This window comes from Ascaphus truei, chromosome 14 (assembly GCF_040206685.1).
Source record: "Ascaphus truei isolate aAscTru1 chromosome 14, aAscTru1.hap1, whole genome shotgun sequence".
NCBI classification, from domain to species: domain Eukaryota; kingdom Metazoa; phylum Chordata; class Amphibia; order Anura; family Ascaphidae; genus Ascaphus; species Ascaphus truei.
Genome location: NC_134496.1, coordinates 55,954,163 through 55,978,811, shown reverse-complemented (window position 1 = coordinate 55,978,811; position 24,649 = coordinate 55,954,163). Strand labels below are relative to the sequence as shown.

Genomic DNA, 24,649 nt, shown 5'->3' with positions numbered 1-24,649 from the left:
TCACACATGAAAGAGTTTGATGTGATTCCAGAACAAGTTCCTGTCTCACACGTTTGCATCTTGTAGTACACTGGATGCATGTGATGATGAGCTGATATATAAAGGAACTTCCAGTCTCGATGCTTTCCTGCAGTACTTACGTGATGGAGATGTCTGGTAAAACATGTTGGTGACAATCTTTAAATGGTCCTTCGACATCCCTAAGAACTCCGCAGAATGAAGTGCTGTTTACAAACGCAAGCTGTGAGGATGAGCAGGCGAGGTTGTCCCCCGTGTTTAATATTACATCATCTAAGTCATCTTCATTCAATGCGACTCCGGTTTCTCGCCTGCAATAAGATAACATTTGGTAAGTAGCTTGTTTTACTTAATGTGAAGTACCTGAATATCTTTTCATATAATCAGCGATATGAAATCAGCCCCCACTACTGCTCATACAAAACCCTCCAAAGCCAAACATGCATCCTTACTATCTGCTGAAGGTCTTATTATTCACTAAGGCCTCGTTCAGGGTGGCGCCGAGCGGGCGTGCGCGCTCACGCTGGCCTCAATGAAACATATTGCGGCAATGTGTGTGGCCAGCGTGAGCGGGCGGGCGCGCCTGCTCGGCGCTTAGCCACTTGCCAAGCAAGCAAATTTGAATTTGCTGCTTACAATTGCGTCACGTGAGCGGTTCGCCCAATGAGAGCAAACCAGCTCCATGACGTCGTGGCCGCGCCCCGAGACGCGCACCTAGCCGGCCACGAATCGCCCGGCCGAGCAGTGCGCAGCACACGAGCGCCAGCACACCCGTTCCCAACCTGGCCGAGGCCTTATACACTTTGTCATGCAATGTTAGTAAAGGGAGGAGGCAGCTCCACCGGAAATTAATGTATGTGATAGAAAGTATCTACACCTGCTCTCCCCCACGCCTCCCTGCTCTCCCCCATGCCTCCCTGCTCTCTCCCACGCCTCCCTGCTCTCCCCCACGCCTCCCTGCTCTCCCCCACGCCTCCCTGCTCTCTCCCACGCCTCCCTGCTCTCCCCCACGCCTCCCTGCTCTCCCCCACGCCTCCCTGCTCTCACCCACGCCTCCCTGCTCTCCCCCACGCCTCCCTGCTCTCACCCACGCCTCCCTGCTCTCCCCCACGCCTCCCTGCTCTCCCCCACGCCTCCCTGCTCTCATCCACGCCTCCCTGCTCTCACCCACGCCTCCCTGCTCTCACCCACGCCTCCCTGCTCTCCCCCACGCCTCCCTGCTCTCACCCACGCCTCCCTGCTCTCCCCCACGCCTCCCTGCTCTCACCCACGCCTCCCTGCTCTCACCCACGCCTCCCTGCTCTCACCCACCCCTCCCTGCTCTCACCCACGCCTCCCTGCCATCTCCTCCCATGCAAATGGTGTTAACCTTCTGATTTAATCCTGACCAACCTTAAAACTCGCCCCACAAATCAAACATCCCAATAGCCTGCGCTCATAGCTATTGTCCCACACCCACAGTCACTCCTACCACCCATTGTGACCAAGCACAGCCATCTACAGCACTTATTCCCTCACCTGCTGTCTCTGTAAGTCTCCCAACAGACCACTTAGACTGAAAGAAAGAATGGATGCGATGAGGTGGTTCAGCTGCCTTGTGAAAAGGATGCAGACCAGGACTGGATACAGGTAAGTGCAAAAGCTTTAATGGCACATAACAGCGAAGAGACCCACTCTTACGCGTTTCGCACGGGAGACCGCGCTTTTGCAAAGAGCACTCTTTTATGTGCCATTAAAGCTTTTGCACTTACCTGTATCCAGGCCCAGTCTGCATCCTTTTCACAAGGCAGCTGCACCACCTCATCTCATCCATTCTTTGTTGCTCACCTTCGGTAGGAGCGCGCCGGTACTGTCAGCGTCTGCAATCCACACCCAAACAGTGAGCCAATTTCAATTTATTGCTGGTCCTGCTCATATAAGACTTCCCTCGTGCTAGAGGCTATTGGGGGGACCTGACCACTGTTATACATTGTGGCTACGTGGGACATTCTACATACAGACGGTTATTGTGATCAAGGAATATCATGTGCCACTAGGGGGTGAGGCGCCCACATTTAGATTGTAAGCTCTTCGGGGCAGGGATTTCCTTTACCATTGTCTGATTTTGCTGCACTTATTGTATTATTATAAGTCCCTGTACTGTATTCTTTGTGAAGCGCTGGGTACACTTTTGGTGCTATATAAATAAGAACATACACTACAATCCATAGAAAGTACCTTATCCTGAAGCTTGTCTTCCACTTCTGAACTTTCCAACTCTCACCAAACGTGGTCACATCTTTAACCTGGGTCCCGTCAGGCTTGGTGAAATCATTTTTATTCTTCCCATCGAAATTTCCACAAAGCCCTTCTACGTTATTCTTATATGTGTTGGGAAGGGTGATATCTGGTGTGTCAGAAAAGATACAAACATACAGAAATAGGTTAACAAATTGAATGAATACCAAAAGGTCACTTAAATATGGTGGAGGGTGTTTGAAAAGCACATGGGTAAGTTAAGCTAAACTGTGGCCCCAAGTGTCCTTTGGTTGGAACTTTCAGTGCATTTCCCGTCACATTAGGAAGTCTAACGCTGAGTTTTATGGTTAGATTGATTGCACGGTAAAAGCTGTAACATTGTATTACTAAAATCAACTGCTCATATTGGGGAAAATAAATACCTCTCAAGTTGTCCCAACTCCCCACCAGGTAACCTCTACAATTTGGTTCAAAAAGACCGGTCACAGCACTAGACACAATTCCCCTTCATTGTGTTTACCTGCATTTTCAACACCATCAAAACTGACAGAGAGACCAAAATCAGTTTCCATGAAGGTCCTTGTTGGCCTCTGATATATATATATTCCTTCATGCGGTCGGTCAGGGAGCTCTGCTTTTACACCATCCAACTAGTTCACCAGGAATTGAAAGATACAGAAAATGCATTAGAACAATACACTGTCATTTAACACAATTTAGGGTAAAGTGTTATTGTGGCCAAAAAATAACAAATAACATTTTATAGTGTGTCCATCACATTCAATACTTCCACTATGGGTATAACAGACTAAAGCTAAATACTTAGATTATTCTTACTATTTTCACTATATACTGTACATATAATTGCTCTATATTTCTGAAGCTTAGATTTCCGAAGAAGATAGTCATTAGTCACCTGTTCAGAAAAGTAAATGAAAAGCATTAAAACCCTTAAATTCATTACAGTTTTCAAAATGTTCTAATTTGTAGCAGTCAATAGGAGAGTAAAAGTGAAGCATATTTGTGATAGAGGTATAAGTATTGAAGTAAAAAATAAATTAGAAGGTGCAATTTGAGAAGGTTATATTTCTTCCCACATAATTAAAAAATATAAAAATATGATGTTTAGCATATCAAGCAACCCCCACAATGGCTATTATATAGTACTAATTATCATGCAAATAAAGTGCCAACCCAAACACATTGCACACATTTCTGATTAAAGTATAGAAGATTCTATAACTGTTTTCATTTTCTCTTTGGAAAAGCTATATTTATAATGTGATTTTTATGTAGACAAACCATTTGTTATATTATATATTATGTTATATTGTTATAGAAGTATGTTTGCACAATGTGAAAACAAGTTATATGAAGCATAACATCGGGAAATCTTACCACTAGTGCCTTCTTTCGTTTGAACAATATGGTGTGGTTATAAACCTCAACACGGATCTCCTTTAATAAAGAGAAGCGACTATAGCTATTCATGGCCTCGTTTCTGCCTTCGATTTTAAACGGCTGTAACACGTCGGAGATATCCGAGGGAGTCTGTGCCACGATGTAAGTGTCTTTGCCTTGGAAGTGATGCACCAATCCATCAAACGTCCGATAATGTGGATCCCCTGTAACTGAGCACTTAGCATAACCTGGGAAAGAACATATGTAGTCAGTATGCAGTAAGAGCAGCAATGGGCCATACATCTATGTACAATGAGGTAACAAGCACTCAAGAATGTAACCGATTCCCTGAGATTTGCGCACACATGTAGCGTGTCCTGGTTGATGAGCACGAGTCACACAGCAGAAGACCTCTTAACCAGAACTATTTACAACGAGGGGTTTGAAACCCAGTCAAAATCTAAATATGCTTTCCATGTTCCATCAACATCCGTATTCACGATTGTCTAAGCTGCAAGGATGTTTGCTGGTATCAATTGTAACCATTGTGAAACATTTTCCCTTTAAACCCCTTCAGAGCAAAGCAATGAAAGAGCTATACTGTACAGTATATCTGTGAACGCCGAGCTCCTGGAAATATGCTTCATTCTGTAATCCAGCAGACATCCTCCCAGAGACATCAGAGATAAGGAGCAACGTGCAAATACAGTATTCTGTACCACATTTCTTTCAAATATAAAGCTAGCACATGATAAACTGATATATTAAATATGTGTCATCAGGATAGGAATGTAAAATAAACTGGAACAATGATATATCTCAATATAACTATTATAATATCTATTCCTATTGTGCTGGGGTTCCCACTTCCTTATTCATACCCATGATTTATCCCTGTACTGTAAGTAGTATTTGTGCTGTATATAAAGCTCTGGGGACATATTGCTGTATATAAAGCTCTGGGACATATTGCTGTATATAAAGCTCTTGGGACATATTACTGTATATAAAGCTCTGGGGACATTACTGTATATAAAGCTATGGGGAAATATACATAATACTATCCTTGTGATTTTGGGACCAGGAGACTGGCACCATAGTAAATACAGATAATACTAGAAAACTTCTAAAGACTAAACCATGTGGGCGCAGAAAGGAAGGAGCAGATAAGATAATAGTACAGACTGGAAAAAAACTGAAATGCATGCTTGCTAATGCAAGAAGCCTGACAGATAAAATGGGGGAGCTTGAATTAATAGCTGCAAGGGAGCAGTATGATATCATAGGCATTACTGAAACATGGTGGGATGAAACTCATGACTGGACCGTTAATTTAGAGGGTTATTCCCTTTTTCGGAAGGATCGAACAAATAGAAGGGGAGGTGGAGTATGTTTATATGTTAAACCGGATCTAAAACCTATTATAAGGGATGATGTCTATGAAGGGAATGATGAAAATGTAGAGACTTTGTGGATAGAAATTAGCAGTGGAGGTAAAAGTATAAAGAAAATGTTTATGGGAATATGCTATAAACCACCAAATATCTGTGAGATTGAGGAAGCTAAAATACTTTTGGAATTGGAGAAGGCATCAAAACTGGGCCATGTTTACATAATGGGGGATTTTAACTATCCAGACATAGACTGGGGCAATGAGATTAGCGTTACAACAAAAGGTGAACAGGTTTTTGGGGGTGCTTAAAGATAATTATATGACCCAAATTATTGAGGAACCAACCAGGAGAGGGGCAATACTGGATTTGGTAATATCAAACAATGTAGAAGTAATACCCAAATGTTCCAGGACTTGAATATTTGTTAACAGTGATGATAACATGGTCTCATTTGAAATTAATTATCAAAAAACAGATTACTTGGGTTCAACAAAGACCTTAAACTTTAGAAAGGCAGATTTTAACAAACTGAGGTCTAATCTACAAGTAATACACTGGGATGATGTTTTTGCAGGGAAAAATGTAGAAGATAAATGGTCAGTCTTTAAAACATTGTTAGAAAAGCACACTTACCAGTGTATACCCTTGGGTAATAAGTATAAAATAAATAAGTCAAAACCAATGTGGCTAAATAAACAGGTAGGGGAGGAAATGGACAAGAAGAGGAAGGCGTTTAGATTCTTTAAGTCAGAAGGGACGGAAACATCGTATCAGAATTATAAGGAATGTAACAACAATTGCAAAAGGGCAATCAAATGAGCAAAATGGATAATGAAAAAAGGATTGCAATAGAAAGTAAGATCAACCCTAAAAAGTTCTTTAAGTACTTTAATAACAAAAAAATGAGAAAAGAAAATATAGGACCCTTTCAGTGCGAGATGGGTAGGCAGATTATTGGAGATAAGGAAAAAGCAGAGGTATTAAACAAATTCTTTGCCTCTGTGTTTACCAGGGAAGAATCAAGTTCAATAGTAGTGCCGCAGGAGGAAGCCACAACCTCCATATTAATGAACAATTGGTTAACGTAGGAAGAAGTTCATAAGCGACTTGAAAAAATTAAAGTAAATAAAGCACCTGGCCCCGATGCATACATCCAAGAGTTCAAGGAGTTAAGTTCAGTAATAGCCAAACCATTATATATAATATTCAAGGACTCCATTTCCACAGGCTCAGTACCACAAGATTGGCGTAAAGCAGATGTGGTGCCTATATTTAAAAAGGGAGCTAGATCACAACCGGGAAATTACAGACCTGTAAGCCTGACTTCAATAGTGGGGAAACTACTTGAATGTTTAATACGGGATAATATTCAGAAATACCTAATGGAAAACAACATTATTAGTAATAGTCAGCATGGATTTATGAAGGATAGATCATGCCAAACTAACCTTATTTGTTTCTTTGAGGAGGTAAGTAGGAATTTAGATCAGGGTAACACAGCTGATGTGGTCTACTTAGATTTTGCAAAGGCTTTTGATACGGTTTCACAAGGGAGGTTGGTGTACAAAATAAAGCAAATTGGACTCATTAATAATATATGCACCTGGGTTGAAAACTGGTTGAAGGAGAGACAATAGAGGGTTGTCAAAGTCTTGAGTGGAGTACCTCAGGGATCGGTACTGGGACCCCTGATTTTTAACTTGTTTATTAATAACTTTGAGGTTGGCATCGAGAGCAAAGTCTCCATCTTTGCTGATGATACTAAATTGTGTAAGGAAGTAGAATCAGAGCAGGATGTAATTTCTCTCCAGAAGGACTTGGAGAGACTGGAAACTTGGGCAGGTAAATGGCAAATGAGGTTTAATACAGATAAATTTAAGGTTATGCATTTGGGAGGCAAGATTAAACAGGCAACCTTACACATTAAATGGGGATAAATTGGGGGAATCCTTGATGGAGAAGGATTTAGGAGTGCTTGTAGCCAGCAGGCTTAGCAATAGTGCCCAAAGTCATGCAGTAGTTGCAAAGGCAAAAAAGATCTTATCTTGCATAAAACGGGCAATGGATGGAAGATAAGTAAATATAATTATGCCCCTTTACAAAGTATTAGTAAGACCACACCTTGAATATGGAGTACAATGTTGGGCACCACTCCTTAGAAAAGACATTATGGAACTAGAGAGTGCAGAGAAGAGCCACCAAATTAATAAAGGGGATGGACAATCTAACTTATGAGGAGAGGCTAGCTAAATTAGATTTATTTACATTAGAAAAGAGGCAACTAAGAGGGGGATATGATAACTATATACAAATATATTCGGGGACAATACAAGGAGCTTTCAAAAGAACTATTCATCCCACGGGCAGTACAAAGGACTCGGGGCCATCCCTTAAGGTTGGAGGAAAGGAGATTTCACCAGCAACAAAGGAAAGGGTTCTTTACAGTAAGAGCAGTTTGAGTGTGGGATTCATTACCCATGGAGACTGTGATGGCAGATACAATAGATTTGTTCAAAAAAAGGTTGGACATTTTTTTTAGAAAGGAAAGGTATACAGGGATATACCAAATAAGTATACATGGGAAGGATGTTGATCCAGGGATTAATCCAATTGCCAATTCTTGGAGTCAGGAAGGCATTTATTTTTCCCCTTCTGAGATATCATTGGATGATATGACACTGGGGTTTTTTGTTTACCTTCCTCTAGATCAATAAGTAAGTATAGATATAAGATAAAGTATCTGTTGTCTAGCATAGTTTGAACTTGATGGACATACGTCTTTTTTCGACCTCATCTACGATGTAACTATATGTATAACATAGCGCCCCCTTCATTGCCTGTACGTACCTGTGGGTTTACACTTATAATTGCCCTTATTGTTCAGAACACAGATCCCAGAATCACAGCCATAGGGTTTGCACTTAAGGCTGTTGCCCTTCTTACACTGACATTTCTGTGTACAGTGCGGAGTAATCCAGCTCTCATCAACCTAGGAGATCAAAGAGTGTTATCAATCTACTGCTATCGCTCACTGCACACCATGGACATGCTATATTAAAAGAAAAGCACGTTTATGGGGCCGCTTTGCACAGAGATTTGTTATTTCCAGATAGAAATATTTGGCGTGTCTGGTTTGTAACTTACTCCCAGCGTACGTCCCCTCATTGCCAGCTGTGCTGCGCTATGTATGTGTTCATGGACCTCCCAGCAGCGCAGCGGTCCCTCATTGCCAGCTGTGCTGCGCTATGTATGTGTTCATGGACCTCCCAGCAGTGCAGCGGTCCCTCATTGCCAGCTGTGCTGCGCTATGTATGTGTTCATGGACCTCCCAGCAGCGCAGCGGTCCCTCATTGCCAGCTGTGCTGCGCTATGTATGTGTTCATGGACCTCCCAGCAGCGCAGCGGTCCATCAGGAAACACGGGATGCTTTACTTACTTTATAGTAGTTATCTTTGGAATCCCTGCAGCCACAGTCACTTAGTGGGACACACTTGTCGTCACTAAGCACATATCCCTTGTTACACACACAGCCTTCCATGCACTGCACGGGCTTATCACACACAGCAGGTGCAAAGATGTCGTTGCAGGTGGGTGGGCAGAGAGAGGCACAGTCGGTATAGCGGCTGTTGGTTGGACATGGCAAAGCTGCAACAGAGAAACACTGTAACTCACAAATGATCCCAGTAATATAAACAGGACTCCGTTATTCTACACCTAGAACATGGAACTAGTGACATGCAGAATACGGAATAGTTGGCTGTTTTTCCGGTATAATTTGCCACTGATTGTATAATCCTCTCACAAGCACATCACTCATTACCTCTTTGTATATGTGTGTCCTTATTTGAGTCTGTGTGTAATTATTAAATCTCTGTACCCCCATCGAACCGCGTGGTGGAATATGTTGGCTCTTTAGAAATAAACGATAATAATAATTAGAATAATTATAATACATTGTTCTGTACTTTTCCCAAAATGTACTGATTCATGAAAATAAATTTTAGCCCTGGATTGGATTTTTTGGGGTGTTTTAATGCCTTTTTCTAATTGAATGTTTCACATCCTGTCCCTGCAATTTATTGATTGTGAATAACCAAAGCAGCTGTTCATGTTTCGGAGGCGAATTTATGCGTTAGAAGATTATGTAATAATGTAATAATCCGGTATAACACAGTGTGTGCAACTTTTTGCTTGCGCCCCCCCTGCCTGCTCTCCACCCCTGTTCGCCCCCCCCCCCTTACCTTTTCTCCGGCGTCATCTCACGTCACTTGTCCCGCGGCGTCATTTGATGCCGCATTGTCATGCGACGCGTCGCCAGAAGCCACCGCAGACAAAGTAAGAAGTACTTACAGAGGCCTCACACGCTCCCCTGGCATTTAATTTAAATATTGAGGCCTCTGCAAGCGCCATGCCCCCCCAAAATCTCACCCCGCCCCAGTTTGCGCACCCCTGCTGTATTGTATAGCACTGTAAACTCAGAAACCCCAAACTCTATAGAGTGTACATTTAAAACAGTTTTCACCCTTCCCCCTCTTAGTCAGAAATATACTATTACAATTGAGGTTTGCAGTGAATATGTAAATTTAATGTACTATTTTCACAACCTAAGAACTTCTGACCCAATATTTCCAATGATTTTTATTCCATTGATAAAGCGCTGATATACGTGTATTTGGAATACTTACGGCACAATGTGGCGCTTCTCCATATAATATTCACCCCCTGTGTCTTGCAGGCATCAGCGTAAGCTTGTGTTATAGCACAGAGTGTGGACAGCATGCCGTCATATCTACACATGTCATACACGCAGCTCTGAATAAAGAGTTCAGGTTTAATGAGATGGTGACAAGTTCTGAATGTGTCGGACAGAAGCAAATTGCACTGGTTCTGAATCACTGGTCTCTGCGCGGCAGTGCAGGGGGGATCCAGGTCCTCTCTCATATCAGCCAAGCAACTATAGGCAAAGGAAGCAGGTATTTCACGTTACTTATCTGTAACTTAACTTTAATCATTCCATTTCTCTCAATTGAAACAACAATGACATATTAATAAGTAAATTGCTGAAAGATTCTCACTGCTCACGTTCCCAGGCACTATAAGAAGCAGAACATTTCTATGTAAGTAAGTGGGGTGTTTGACGACTTTAGTTACTCCATTGGAAAGGTATCTCTAACAAGACACATTGTTTCTTTCTCTTCTCAAATTCGATGCAATAAAGAACAATCCAAATCTCCAAAACATCTCGTTACAAATATAGAAGGCATATTTATTTTACCGTGAGTCGCTGTCACTTTCTGATTTCCAGCTGTTCCCAAAGTGTGTTACGTTCGATGCTTGAAGAGCATTTGGCATGAGGAATTCATCGTCCTGGTCACCGTTGTAATTGCCACACATACCACACACCTGCAGTGTATAAATGAGCATATGTTAGTACAGCCGATCCCAACCTTCTCTTATATGGAGAGGACAAACTGGTGCAGACAAGTTGACAGAAAACACCATCTCCACTTATAAACCAAACTGCTCTGAACACAAGTATTTCGGCAAACGCAAATGAATAACTTGTGGTCCTTCTATTATTGGCAGAATAGTTTGCTTCAGGAGTAGAACACAAATTTGTTTTCAGTCAGTGCCTTTATGCACGGAGTCACTCCTTCTAGCACACAAGTGGTAAACAAAGAGCGTGACATGACCTTATTATAGTATGAATCAGGGAGGATGATTTCCAAATGATGGTCTCCATCAAATTTTACTGTCATTCCAAAGTCAGTCTCCACAACAGTGTAGATTCCCACTGTCCCAATGGAAATGCCTTTAAGACGCCCAACCCATGGAGTATTAATTCGCTCCTTATCAACCTGTTATCAAATAGAAAGAAAATAGACGTGTTACTACAGTAACTACCTTTATCAGCTTCTATCTGCTTATACTGTACTTTTAGTACAACAGGAAGAATCCATCAAAACACAATTACAGTGACCGACTCTTACGAGTTATGTAATTCACCGTTAGGAATATATTTTAGAAGTGAGGACACATACCAGCGTTATCTTGCTTTTCTGCAGTGTAATGCGTACACCATATATATCAATATACACTTCCTTCAGATATGTCGCCCAGCGCTGACCGCGGTCCTCGTTGTTCCCACTGATGGTCACTGGTATGACGCTCTTGTCGTCGCAGACTTTAACCAACGTGTAAGTGCATGTACCCATGAATGTGTGCATCACTTTATCGAAGGTGAAGTAATGGGGATCCCCTGACACGTGGCAGGCTGCTCTGTCTGTAATGGTACAAATTATTATTGCCAGAGAATGAAACACTTGATAGCTTCGCTAAAGTAAAGATCTTAAAGATTCAACAACACATATAGTATCTATGGAACAGGAAAAGTGCTCTGTATCAAAGTTTCCCTGGTGCAAAAACCATTGCCACATTTATGAAGGACACCAACCCTATTGAAGGCAGCAGCTTTGTTTTAAGTTATTTGCTTAATCTTTTAATGCAATAAGTCAAAGCAAAGACGAAGCATTACTTCTAAGAGGAAGCAGTGGAAAGTAAGACAAACCTGATGAATGGCATCCTAGAACTCCATCCTGCAGCCCGCATTTCTCTCGGACTCCGCAGTCCCAGGCTGCACAGGTGATAATATTGTTTCTGTTGCATGTGCAGCGCTGACTGCAGTTTCCGTAAGTGAACCAACTTTCACCAAGCTGAAAATAACATGCAAAGGATTATAAGTAGGCAGGTAAAGCACTAAAGAAGCAGGTATGGACCGTGACCCCATACATGGCTTATCTCCAATGTTTGTCTAAACTCCCCTTCTCCTTCTCCCTAAACATGAGCGAGAATCTGAGAGACAAATAACATTATACACCCCATAAAATATAACTGCTGCCAAACCCAGCTGTGGCTAATACCCTACGTGAAGATACCACAAAGAATCAGCATGATAACCCTACAAAAGGTGTGCATTCTGGGGGTACTTTAAATCATACACTGCATGTCATATAATGATACACTGTATCGTTATACATTTCAGCGTGTTTATTTCTGAAAGTGAACAAAGACCTGTATACGTGTTAATTTGTAATATTCCCAAATCACAGTATTAGTCGTTTGCAGAATAATGTACGTTCAGAGAAACAATTTCGCTCTTGAGAAATAGTTTTGCTGCCGTTGTTCACTGTGACCCTACCAGCTTCGCTTATATTACAACATTGCTACAATAGTGAAGAGTGACTGACTTTTCCTGCCATGTGAGGGCTTAGGGTCAGTGTGCTGGGAATATACAATGTCTGGACCATAGCTATCAGGAAAGAAGTCCATGGAAACAGCTGTTATCGGAAGGTCTGTGAGTGATGTTTAGACTCTTACCAGGTAGAAGTTGTTGTTTTCATCAATGCAGCCACAGTCACTTTCTGGGACACAGCGGTCTCCGCTCAGAAGGTGGCCTTCGTCACAGAAGCAGCCTTCCACGCGGGACGCAGGGCAGAGTGTCCGTGCAGTAGGGCTGTAACAAGTGGCAGGGCACCCTGTACCGCAGCTCTGATAATGGCTTCCTCCAGGGCAGGATATTGCTGGAGGAGATGAATAAAGTTACATGAATAAATAAATAGAATATTGGACTGTGATTACGCCTTCATTTCATTCCTTATTGTCAACTATTATTTCCGGTTCCTGCTTCTGCGTCCAGCATCAGGTTAGACATGGCGGTTTTATTGATCCACAAAGAGATGAAGGAAATCTGAGTAGTACATGATGCTGGAGGTCTGCAGCTGACCCCTCCAAACACTTCCCCACACCCTTTACCCAATAAGGCTAAGGGGTCAGGACATTTAAATGGTATCACATCAATGGTACCACCGCTTTTCTTAGAAACATACCCATATTGGCAGTGTTAGATTGCAGAACACTTGTTACCCAATTCCACAAACACAGGTAATAACCCCCAAGCCCACCGACCTAGCAGGAGATATAACATACCACCCAGCCAAACCGGAAGGACATCACCAGACCGGCAACACCCTAACCCCCTGGTATATACCCCCCAGGCTCCCCTCCTTTCCTTAACCTCTACACTGCCTATCGGGGCCTCAAGTCCTCCTCCCGTAATGCCTTCCTTTCGAAAGGGTACAGGGGCTAATATATGTGGTACAAGTAATTCCGTCCCTAACTCCTTCTATTGCTTCTCATACATCTTACAAATGCAAACAGGGAAAAAGCAAAGTACAGTGCACACCGGTACATATATCAAGGGATGGACAACCTATATGGTGCTTCAAAGTTATTTTAATTGCAACTTGAGATTTCTCATATAAAACAGCTAAACCCCATTATAGCACGATCCGCTACAACGCGGACCGCTTATAACGCGGTCTCTGCGTGGCTCCCGTTTAAAAAAAACGCAAACTTTAATACACATCACAAGCTGTCAGGCAGCAAGCATGCTGGGAGATGTAGTCTTTGGGTGTCAAAAGCCATAGGGGAAAGGATAGGTAACAAGAGCCCTGTTTAAACAAAACGCACACACCACCTCCGCTTGAAGCTGATGAAGCAGGGAGAGAGCTGCAGATACAGAATCAGAGAAAGGCTGTATGTGGATATGTTTTGATAAGAGTATGAATTTAGGATGAGAAAATTAGAATCTCATGCGTGAGCACATTCACACGTCTCAGACAGGTCTGCAACCCCGCCCTTCTCTATTATCTCTTAGCATACAGCGCTTCCACTGCAGCAAGGGATTCTGGGAAATTACATGCAAACGAGTAGATTGGTTGAGTCCCTTTTACATTTGAAAGCACTGGGAGTAATATGGGAGTAATACGTACGACAGAATGTTGGTGATCGCCATTCTACGCAGACTCCGGCGTTTGAGCACAGCTCAGCATATGACTGTGCGGCATAACATAAGGAGAGAGACTCGCCCTCGGTGAAACACATGTCGTAAATGCAGCTGGTAAAGAAATTGTTTGGGGGGACGAGAGCATGGCAGTCCCTGAAGACCCCTAAACAGCAAAGAGACAAAGACAATTAAGAATCCCAACGTTTTAATCATTAGAATATCGAAATGGAAACCAAAGGAAGACAGTGACACGGTCTGTACATATAACATGTAACTGTGCCTGTGGAAAATATACCGTGCACTAACAAATACTTTTCCAACAGAGCAGTATTTTAAATACAATGGCCCATATTTACTGAGACATCTTGTGGATCATTCATGAGAATAAGCCAATCAGGTGTCTTCGGACATTGGAAGGCGTCTTATGGCATAGCACTACTTAGTAATAGGGCCCAAAGTCTATATTTCCTGATATCGTATGCAAACTTCCATGCTTCACACCACATTGGTAATTGCAGACTGCCATGCAGATAATACATGGCCTGTCCTATTCATTACCTGTGGGATCAGTTATAATTCCACAAACTGTGTTCTGTGAGTATTCCGCTTCAAGGACAGGATCACAAGTCCCCAGATCTTCAGTGCCGCACCTAGGAAAAAAATGTTTTTATTGCGAATGTAATTAGCAAAAACCATTCAATACACATTGATTGAATTCAACATACAGTACTCGTTTACAAATCGATTGGTACAGCATGTACATAGTTATAATGGGGGCATTTCCAATGGTAATAGGGTACTTACTTTCTTAAAGTTTCCTAAAACAGCAAACATTAAAAATGTGCAATATAATTTGAAGGAGGCTGAGAAGTTCCCTAGAGTTCCTAGCATAAGGCCGACCGGTTCTCTAGCGTTCCTAGCATAGGGCCGACCGGTTCTCTAGCGTTCCTAGCATAGGGCCGACCAGTTCTCTAGAGTTCCTAGCATAGGGCCGACCAGTTCTCTAGAGTTCCTAGCATAAGGCCGGCCAGTTCTCTAGAGTTCCTAGCATAGGGCCGACCAGTTCTCTAGAGTTCCTAGCATAAGGCCGACCAGTTCTCTAGAGTTCCTAGCATAAGGCCGACCAGTTCTCTAGAGTTCCTAGAATAAGGCCGACCAGTTCTCTAGAGTTCCTAGCATAGGGCCGACCAGTTCTCTAGCGTTCCTAGCATAGGGCCGACCAGTTCTCTAGCGTTCATAGCATAGGGCCGACCAGTTCTCTAGAGTTCCTAGAATAAGGCCGACCAGTTCTCTAGAGTTCCTAGCATAAGGCCGACCAGTTCTCTAGCGTTCCTAGCATAGGGCCGACCAGTTCTCTAGCGTTCCTAGCATAGGGCCGACCAGTTCTCTAGAGTTCCTAGAATAAGGCCGACCAGTTCTCTAGAGTTCCTAGCATAAGGCCGACCAGTTCTCTAGAGTTCATAGCATAGGGCTGAATAGTTCTCTAGAGTTCCTAGAATAAGGCCGACCAGTTCTCTAGAGTTCCTAGCATAAGGCTGACCAGTTCTCTAGAGTTCCTAGCATAAGGCTGACCAGTTCTCTAGAGTTCCTAGCATAAGGCTGACCAGTTCTCTAGAGTTCCTAGCATAAGGCTGACCAGTCAATAGATTTGGTGATTGAATGGTCGATAACACTATGGCATTAATTACCACAGAAGGAAAGTAAAACACATTTAGGAAAGGGAAATAAGAACTGAATAGGTAACTATTTAGGTGATATTAGCTATTACTGAATGACTGTAACTTAAAGTGATAAAAAATTACTTGCAATCTCAGATAGATGTTCTGTGTTTCCATGTGACAGTACTTACAATGTATCATTATGCAAAACTATCCAGCTATCTCCAAGATCAGTGGAATCAGCTGCTGAATTACCATCCGGCTTAATGTTGTCATCTGCTGATTTATCATTATAGTTGCCTGAAAGATATACAGAACATTCCTGAAGTGCTTACAACACCGGGAGTAGAAGGGGACTTTCTCTAATCAAATTTGTTAGATTAAACATAAAAATGGTAAACAAAACAGTGGTAAAAAGAATTGTGACTTACCACATAAGCCACATACACGGCCCTGGTACTGCGGTGGCAGAAATACGTCAGCATAGTGATTGCCATCAAACCGAACCCGCAGTCCGAAGTCAGTTTCTAGAAGCAGGTAATTGCCACTGATTTGAATTATAAACCTGTTCGCAGCTGCCACCGGTGGATTTGTTCTTCTCCCATTAACCTGTAATGAGTATTACAAGATTTATTTATAAATTGACTGGAAAACTATTTTCCATGTAACATTTTTTAAGAAACCTGCAACGCCAAAACAACGATTGAATCACTTTTAGGGCCATATTTACTCAGCGGTGCTGGGTGACACCTTTCCCGTTACCTTCAATGGGCAGTAGGGTGATATCCAGCACCCACAGGTGTTTTAAGACCTAACGCCGTTTCGTCATTTTGGGCTTTAATGCTTAAAGTATACAAGTGTCTTACCTTTACATATACAATTCCAAGACAAAAAGAGATACGTTAAGAAGGAAGCATGAACGTGATAGTTCACATAGCACTGTCACTATCTCAGTACTATATAGAATCGCTCACATAGCATTGTCACTATCTCAGTACTATATAGAATCGCTCACATAGCACTGTCACTATCTCAGTACTATATAGAGCACTGTCACTATCTCAGTACTATATAGAATCGCTTACATTCAGTTTCTTGTTCTTCAGTAGAGTGAACTCATGGCTGTAAACCTCTATATGCACTGACTGTACGTAGGATACTTTGGTGTTGGAGCCTCTGTTCTCATTGGTGGTGAAGACATGGAAGAAAGGAAGGTTGCTGGACTCATCACAGAGTTTAGAGAGAGTGTAGCTGCAATTTCCCATGTAATGATGGACAGCTCCATCAAATGTATTGTAGTGAGGGTCTCCTGATGCACTGCAGATGGCATTTCCTGAAATAATATACAGAGGAATATGGTTATCTTATAATAATTCATTTCATAGAAAGTGTAACCACATCAAGTTAACAAATGTGTATGTGTGTGCCTGCTGCATGTCTGTATGTGTGTATGTGTGTATGTATGTGTGTGTGTATTTGAGTATGTATGTGCCTCTTGCATGTGTGTGTATGTGTGTGTGTATGTGTGTGCCTGCTGCGTGTGTGTGTGTGTGTGTATGTGTGTGTGTGTGTGTGTGTGTGTGTGTGTGTGTGTGTGTGTGTGCCTCCTGCATCACATTGTTTCCATCAGTGTACATTGTGCAGAACTAACCCATCCCGTGGGATGTGAGGACCAGAGAAATGAAAGTGATGTGAATCCTTTAGGATGAAACCAAAGAGAAATAATGAGGGACACAGCAGCACTGGGCTTTCTCACGCCTACAAATACAATCTTTACCATGAAAGAATTCCAAATAAAAGGAACAGACGGACCGTCCTTTCTAATGGGACAAAAAGGAATTGGAAGCAGGAGTTAAAAACTATTTTCATCATTTTTTTAAACCTTTATATTAAGTAAGAACTGTACATGTGCAGAACACTTCAGCCTTTATCCAATATACCGTGAAGCGGCTTCCCCGCACTGGAGAATACTTTAGTCCCATTCATTTGAATGTGTTTTCTCCAGCACGGGGAACAATGAAAGATGTTATTGTTACCTGCGGTGGGTCCGGGTGTTTTGGCAGCTGTGGTAGGATCTGGGAAAATAAAATGCTAGTTTATGAAACACCCCAACAACGAAAAGGTTTTATCTTCCGTTCTCTGTGGCAAAATTAGCTTTCCACCGATTCCCTGTATAGGTCTGAACTTAGTCTCTAACCTTTCTGATGTGCAGATGTGTCACTGAATGTTGTAACCTTGTATATCTTTCCACTATGGCAATCATTTCTATACTGTAACCATATGTATATATATATATGTATCTATTCATATAGATAAGAACATAAGCAAATACAGATGAGAACTGCCACAACTATATAAATAACATTATAACTAACTCATTCTATAAATATCTTTGCTGCCATAAAGAAAAACAGATCACAGTCAAACCTAATAGAAATGCATAAGCAAACCTTTCATTTAGCAAAAAAAGTATCAGCAATAGTTATTGTAGTACCAGGGGGCAGGTGGTCCTGCTGCGCAGGACACATTATCCCTCATTCTCCTTCATCGGGTGTTGTCAATGACATAGAATAACAATGGAGAACATAAATCAGATCAAAGCTATTTACCTGAAATGACTTGAGTGGAAGGTGTTCTTGTGGCAGTTACTGTGGGGCTGGAAGTGGTGGCAGGTGCTATCAAAAAAATCCAGGGTAAGTTAGTAAACATCTAAGAACTTACGTCTAGAAACTGCAGTTATTGTAAGAGCCCTATACCTGGTATTAGAGATGTGTGAATTTGTCACTGACGTTCACGAATTAAGTGAAAATTTCAGGGTTTTTTCCCAAAAATATCAAATTACGCACAATTAATTTGCCGTGCATTAAACATCAATGTGTAAAATCATGTGGCCCGTTATATACTGCTATGTCATACTGAAACGCCTGGTGAAAGTGGTTAGGACCAGACACACAAAGAGTTATGGGGGATAAAAAAGTGACAGCGTACAGCGTAGAGCAAATAAAAACACCACTTGTGTACAATACTAATGGATAATGGGGAAGACGGGGACGCAGACCTGAGTCATCGAAATGCACCACAAGCGGGATTTTTATTTCGTGAAAAGTGGGGAAATTCTGAGCAAAATGTTATGTGAAATAAATGTGCACAGCTCCACCTGTAGTTGTTGAATTGGGGGAACCTATTAAAATATAAGTATAAAATAATATAAATTTGGTGGGGTATAAAAGTGGTAAAATTCTGTGCAATATTAAAGAACAAATGTGAAATAAATGTGCCCATCTCCACTGGGGCTGTAGGGAAGGGGTCAGAGGTTATGCATGGAGCACAGGTCAATCTAGTCTGACATGTATGGCATAGGAGGAAGAAGGCATTCTGTTCCATGTCATGTTGGCATTTATAAGCCATTAGGGAACACACCAGAAGAATAATGAAGCTTACCACAAATGGTCCCATATCTCCAATCTCCCAGAGAAACTCCTATTTCTTCACAGGCTGCTGCATAAGACTCTAAGACAGCGCAGGTCTGGTTATCATTCCCACCAGTGGCACAATGGTCAAAGACGCAGCTCTCAAAGTACTGGTGAGGGTTAATGTATATATGGCAGGGTCTGAATGGACTATTAACCAGCTTTAGAATCCTGCACTTATCTTCGGCCTCTTGTTGTAACGAGGGGGAACATGTTGGAGGCGGAGGAGGAGCAGATTCACATCTATAAGCAAAAAGAAATGTTGAGTGTGAGTAAGTTATGTAGTCAGGGAACCTCTCAAAGTATTCGAGGTCCTAACACTGGACATAGCAGCCCATACTCCCATATACATTTTCAGTGAAAATCCCCTTGTAATACAATGTTTCAAATGTAACTTTGAACTGATTGGGGACGGCCCCTGTTTGAAGTTCAATATCAAACTGTGATATAACATAAGTTGATTACAGCTCAATGATATATCATGGTTGAGACTGAACATTTAACAGTTGTATTCATTAAATTGAGAGAATACAATTTAGAAGTTAAAATGGGCAAACTAGCTTAACAACCCCACCTTGCTGTACTTATTAGAGAGTTCTTGCACGTCCAACCAATGCCAACCTGATTAGTTAGGTAACCTTTTTGGATCTGGCTGTGCAAATGTGTGTGATAAGAACATTTTGTATGCAAATGCAGAAATGTTCACAGACCAAAATCATTTGAGATTAAGACTGCTGGTAAATTGGGTTGGGCAATTTTTCAATTAATCTTTTTATTTGCCATTAAACAACTCACGGCCATCCATTATCCGGGACTCTCCAGCTGTTCCCAAAGTCATTGACATCAGACACCAGCGTGCCGTTGGGTTGCATGAAGTCATCCTGTTGGTTATCATTGTAGTTGCCACACAATCCGCACAATGTCCCTTTGTAGTTCTCCTTCACTCTGACAAAGAGCTCGTGGTCACCGTTAAACTGAAGCTGGAGGCCAAAGTCTGTAGTAACTATCACGTAGCGGCCACTATGTGTAATTTGTATATCTGACACATTAGCAGGAAGAGTGACTGAAGCATTGTTAATCTGAAAAGAAAATACCATAATACATTTTTAGACTAGGATGTAATTCCTCATTTGTAAAATATAAATACAGAAACAAAAAGTTATAAAGTATATTCCATGTTACAAAAAAAGTCATTTTCTGACAAGTCACATGTGGTAATATTTTGAAAAAAAGCATCTCTCACTTATTAAGCAAAATGAGAAATCAAATTCAAAATTGTGCTGTTGTATATAACGTACATTGTACTCAAATGTCTCATAAATATTATCTACACAATACTTACAGAGACAATATTGTTCTTTCCTAGTAGGATGTGTACTCCGCCCACAGTGAGGGCCACAGAATGAATGGCGGTCCAGCTTGGGCTACCTCTGTGTTCATTACGTGTTGTGACAATAAAGCTGTCCGATGTGTTCCCACATGTCTCAGTCACTGTGTAGTTACAGGATCCCTGGAAGTGGTGAAGTCTCCCATCAAAGGTATTGTAGTGAGGGTCCCCATAAATATGGCAAATTGCCGTGCTTAACGGGTAACAGCCCAAGGTGCCGCTTTGAACTTTGCATATTTCATCTGCAGCACAAGATACCGCAGTACAGACCATGGTGTTGCTTCCTTTACACTCACATCTGTTCTCACAATTCTCTTCCAAGAAACTCTCTCCTTCCTGTGAGCAAAGAAAAGACATTTTCAGAATCCAGTTATTTTTGCTGATTTATACTTGGACGGCAAAGGTTAATAAACTTTTCCACTCACATCATAGTATGTGTTATTGTACCAGCACCCACAGTGTGACTTAGAAACACATGTTCCTCCACTAATGACGTATCCCTCATCACATTCACAGCCTTCAGAACATGGATTGCTGCAGTTCTCTGGGGCAAGAGGCTCCAGGCATGTAATCGGACAGGCGGTCATGCAGGCGTTGTAGTGGCTATTGAGTGGGCATTTGGGTTCTAAAATGAGAGAGTTTGTCTGATCAGTGAGACATTTAGTTTCAAAATAAACCAACTGGATGTACTGGCTGAAGTACAATAAGAAGATATCTGGTACAGTGACTTGTGTGTGGAATAATGCGAACACACAAATAGCTGTGATACATCACTAATGATAACTGCATTATTGAGAGAAACAAAAATAATGCTTCTATTAAAGAATATCTCATACTGTTATTTTTCATTTAGCTGCTGAGAAATTAATAATAATTCCTTGTCAACAAGGTACATTACAAGAAAGAAAAGACACTCAGAACATTACCCTGCAAAGTATCTTACACAGTCTACATTCTCAGTAAGTATAGAAAGTTGGAAGTTCAAAGATGCTTTAATAAAAAGATGGAATCCAAGTTGTGGAAAGTTATGGCCTGAGCCCGGGCTGCTGGCAGCTACGTTACGTGGCTTGTCCCATCTTGTTTCAGGTCATATGCTTAAGGTACACGTTGCCTGGCATGGTCCCAGTTACTGGGGATATGTTCTATCTTCTATACACATCTGCTCTCAGATATTAAGAGTATTACAAAACATATATTTATAATAACAATGATACTTACCACAGAGAGTACTGTTTCTCCAATTAAGAGTCACTCCTTGCTTCTGACAAGCATCAGCATAAGCTGCTAGCAAACTGCACAGAATCCCGACATCTCCATCCAAAGCACAAAGGTCAAAGACACAGCTGTCGAAGAATCCTTCAGGGTTGATCACAGAATGGCACATATGGAAAGGACCGTCTTTACTTGTTAACAGACCACAGAATGTATCGTTTTTATAGAGGTCTTCTTTTTCTGGTGAACACGGAGGGAGGGGCATTGGTTCAGAATCATCTGTGTTACATAACGGGTCACCATCATCTACTATCCAGCTGTGTCCCAGCTCATCAGAATTCTGGGCCTGCTGTCCATTGGGCATCATGTAATCATCTTGCTTACGGTTGTTAAAGTTACCGCATATACCACATGTCTGTTTGGAAAACGTGCTGTGAACCTTCACCTCCACTGAACTATCTGTGTCGTAGGAGACTCTCAGCTTGAAGTCAGTATCTAGACTAACATATTTCCCCGTCCAGCTCACTTTAACTGCTCCTCCAAGCAAGGTCACTGGCAGTGTGGTCCAGATCTGGTTGACCTGTGAGAAACCAAAGAAAACACATTGAAAACAGTGACAATGTTATTCTATTAGCTATCAAATGTTATTGTATGATGATGAATTAGTTTTAATGACAATAAATAACAAATCAATAAGAAGTCACTTCTTACCAAAACACGATTCTGCTCATTTCTCACAATTTGTACTTTTTGACCATAAACGTCAACAAAGACCTTCTCCACAAAAGTCACAGATGGGTTCCCACGATGTTCATTCTTTGCTTCAATGTTAAAATAAGGTAAAGAAGAGGAATTGGCACAGAGCTTGGCCAGTGTATAGGTGCACAGACCCATAAAATGATGGTTTTGTCTGTCAAAAGTGTCATAGTGGGGGTCATTATGGACTCTACAAAAACCATATGTATCAAAATAACAGCCAGGAACTCCATTGGATATTCCGCAGTACTGGTTACTTGGACACGATGCGCTGTTACAGACTAAGCTGCCACCTGCTGAGGGACATGTGCATTTTGAAGAGCAAGTGTCATCTGTCCAGAATTCAGAGCCTACAGGATAATGCTTATCATCTTTCCAACATCCACACTGGTTACTTTGGACACACGTGTTGTCATAGAGAACATATCCCGGGTCACAGACACATCCCTCAGCACAAGGACGAGTGCAAGATGAGGGGGACCCTTGGTTGACACAAGTAGCCGGGCAGCCTGTGCCACACTGCTCGTAGTGACTGTTAGGGGGACACTGTAGAGCTGTAATACAAGAGACAGAATGGGATGCAGGAGATGAATGTGCAATGATTATCTTTTAAGAAACCACATTCCTTAATATGATATCCATTCATAATTCCTGAGGATATTACAGGCATACCCCGCATTAACGTACGCAATGGGACCGGAGCATGTATGTAAAGCGAAAATGTACTTAAAGTGAAACACGACCTTTTCCCCACTTTTCGATGCATGTACTGTACTGCAATGGTCATATACGTGCATAACTGATGTAAATAACGCATTTGGAACAGGCTCTATAATCTCCCCGCTTGCGCACAGCTTCAGTACAGGTAGGGAGACGGTATTGCTGTTCAGGACGTGCTGACAGGCGCATGCGTGAGCTGCTGTTTGCCTATTGGGCGATATGTCCTTACTTGCGAGTGTACTTAAAGTGAGTATCCTTAAAGCGGGGTATGCCTGTATTGGTAGTCCTTAAAACCCCTCATAATTCCCATCAGGCAGCTCTCTGCTGGAGGATATTTGCTTTGTCATTAAGGAGCCATAATAGCAATAAAACATTGTTATCAAATGATTATGGCTTAGTATAAAGCTTCCATGTACTACTGTTACTGATCAATATAAGTGGCTATCAGAGAGTGTTACTATACATGCCTTCTGAGAGGCACAGGCTCACTGCGCAGCCTTGGGGGAACTAAAAATACTTATTTTATTTTTATTTCTGACTGAATACAAATGTAATAAATTAAATTCAAGGCATTAGATAGAAACCTGAGGTTGCAATGACAAATATTAAACATACTAACATGTTTCTTTTCATGTACCTCCAGATGTAACTGAGTAATTAGCATTCACTAAGGGTTTGTTCTGGGAAATACTATGTAAGGAATTATATAACAAACTGAAAACAAAATAGCATTCTCTGCAATAAGTCACAGTAAATCAATTTACAATGCAATGTGCTATGAAAATCTATAACTAGCCATTGATAGACATTACCTGCATATTCATATTTGAAGAAATGTAACTAACATTTTCTCCCACTTCTAAACAGGCACTTTTTAGTGTCTTAGAAATGTGAGACAATGCGTGTTATGCTCCCAGCGCCCTGTTTGTGTTACTTATATGAGGATATACATGTTGTACTTACGGCAGAAAGTGTCATTTCTCCAGGGCGCTACTGTAACTCCATGGGACTGGCAAGAATCTACATAGGACTGAAGACTGTCACATAGAGAGTCAGGATCCAGGTGCAATACACACAAGTCATAGACACAGTTATTGAAGTAAGCTGTTGGATCTATCACATTGTGGCAATGTCTGAAGGGCCCATTTGTGTCAGTGATAATTCCACAGAAGCTGTTGCTGACAATGGTGTCTTTCTCATCATCAGTACAGTCTGGTGTGTGATCCGTTCCTGGGGAGCACCTGTGAGATACATTGTTCCATTGTTAGTGCAAAGCTCTATTACCCATATTGTTCCCTGAGAAGGGTTGGTGTCTTGCAGACTATTTACCTACAGTACACCTGCACAGGAAACCTGTGAGACCTCAAAGCTGCACACGTATAACAACCTACACGCGATCATAATATAATGAGCAATATGTTTAAATATCATTGATAAACAATAGACAGGAGGGAGGTTAATCTTGCTCTCGCAAGAGCAAACGGAAGGAATCGCGTGATCTACTAGCTCCAACCAAAGAAACCAAACGATTTAACATCAACAGTACTTTC

The 24,649-nt window shown here is 41.7% G+C and overlaps 1 protein-coding gene across 9 annotated transcripts in view; it reads right to left on the bottom strand.

Moving 5' to 3' along the window:
• The window catches only part of LOC142466195 (IgGFc-binding protein-like), a 125,437-nt gene that overhangs the window by 3,391 nt on the left and 97,397 nt on the right, over positions 1 to 24,649 (bottom strand). For all 9 annotated transcript variants that reach the window (XM_075571056.1, XM_075571060.1, XM_075571061.1 and 6 more), the window contains 26 exons: positions 24,063 to 24,340; positions 22,335 to 22,933; positions 21,630 to 22,203; positions 20,837 to 21,036; positions 20,367 to 20,747; positions 19,820 to 20,103; positions 18,996 to 19,267; positions 18,164 to 18,229; positions 17,591 to 17,629; positions 16,640 to 16,887; positions 15,986 to 16,163; positions 15,746 to 15,854; positions 14,455 to 14,546; positions 13,883 to 14,059; positions 12,429 to 12,631; positions 11,620 to 11,764; positions 11,093 to 11,334; positions 10,745 to 10,909; positions 10,327 to 10,454; positions 9,737 to 10,005; positions 8,488 to 8,696; positions 7,899 to 8,040; positions 3,655 to 3,905; positions 2,777 to 2,906; positions 2,236 to 2,404; positions 141 to 329 (listed from right to left, as the gene is read on the bottom strand). In XM_075571056.1, the coding sequence (XP_075427171.1) occupies positions 141 to 329; positions 2,236 to 2,404; positions 2,777 to 2,906; positions 3,655 to 3,905; positions 7,899 to 8,040; positions 8,488 to 8,696; positions 9,737 to 10,005; positions 10,327 to 10,454; positions 10,745 to 10,909; positions 11,093 to 11,334; positions 11,620 to 11,764; positions 12,429 to 12,631; positions 13,883 to 14,059; positions 14,455 to 14,546; positions 15,746 to 15,854; positions 15,986 to 16,163; positions 16,640 to 16,887; positions 17,591 to 17,629; positions 18,164 to 18,229; positions 18,996 to 19,267; positions 19,820 to 20,103; positions 20,367 to 20,747; positions 20,837 to 21,036; positions 21,630 to 22,203; positions 22,335 to 22,933; positions 24,063 to 24,340 (5,739 nt within the window). The remainder of the gene's footprint in view (positions 1 to 140; positions 330 to 2,235; positions 2,405 to 2,776; positions 2,907 to 3,654; positions 3,906 to 7,898; positions 8,041 to 8,487; positions 8,697 to 9,736; positions 10,006 to 10,326; positions 10,455 to 10,744; positions 10,910 to 11,092; positions 11,335 to 11,619; positions 11,765 to 12,428; positions 12,632 to 13,882; positions 14,060 to 14,454; positions 14,547 to 15,745; positions 15,855 to 15,985; positions 16,164 to 16,639; positions 16,888 to 17,590; positions 17,630 to 18,163; positions 18,230 to 18,995; positions 19,268 to 19,819; positions 20,104 to 20,366; positions 20,748 to 20,836; positions 21,037 to 21,629; positions 22,204 to 22,334; positions 22,934 to 24,062; positions 24,341 to 24,649) is intronic.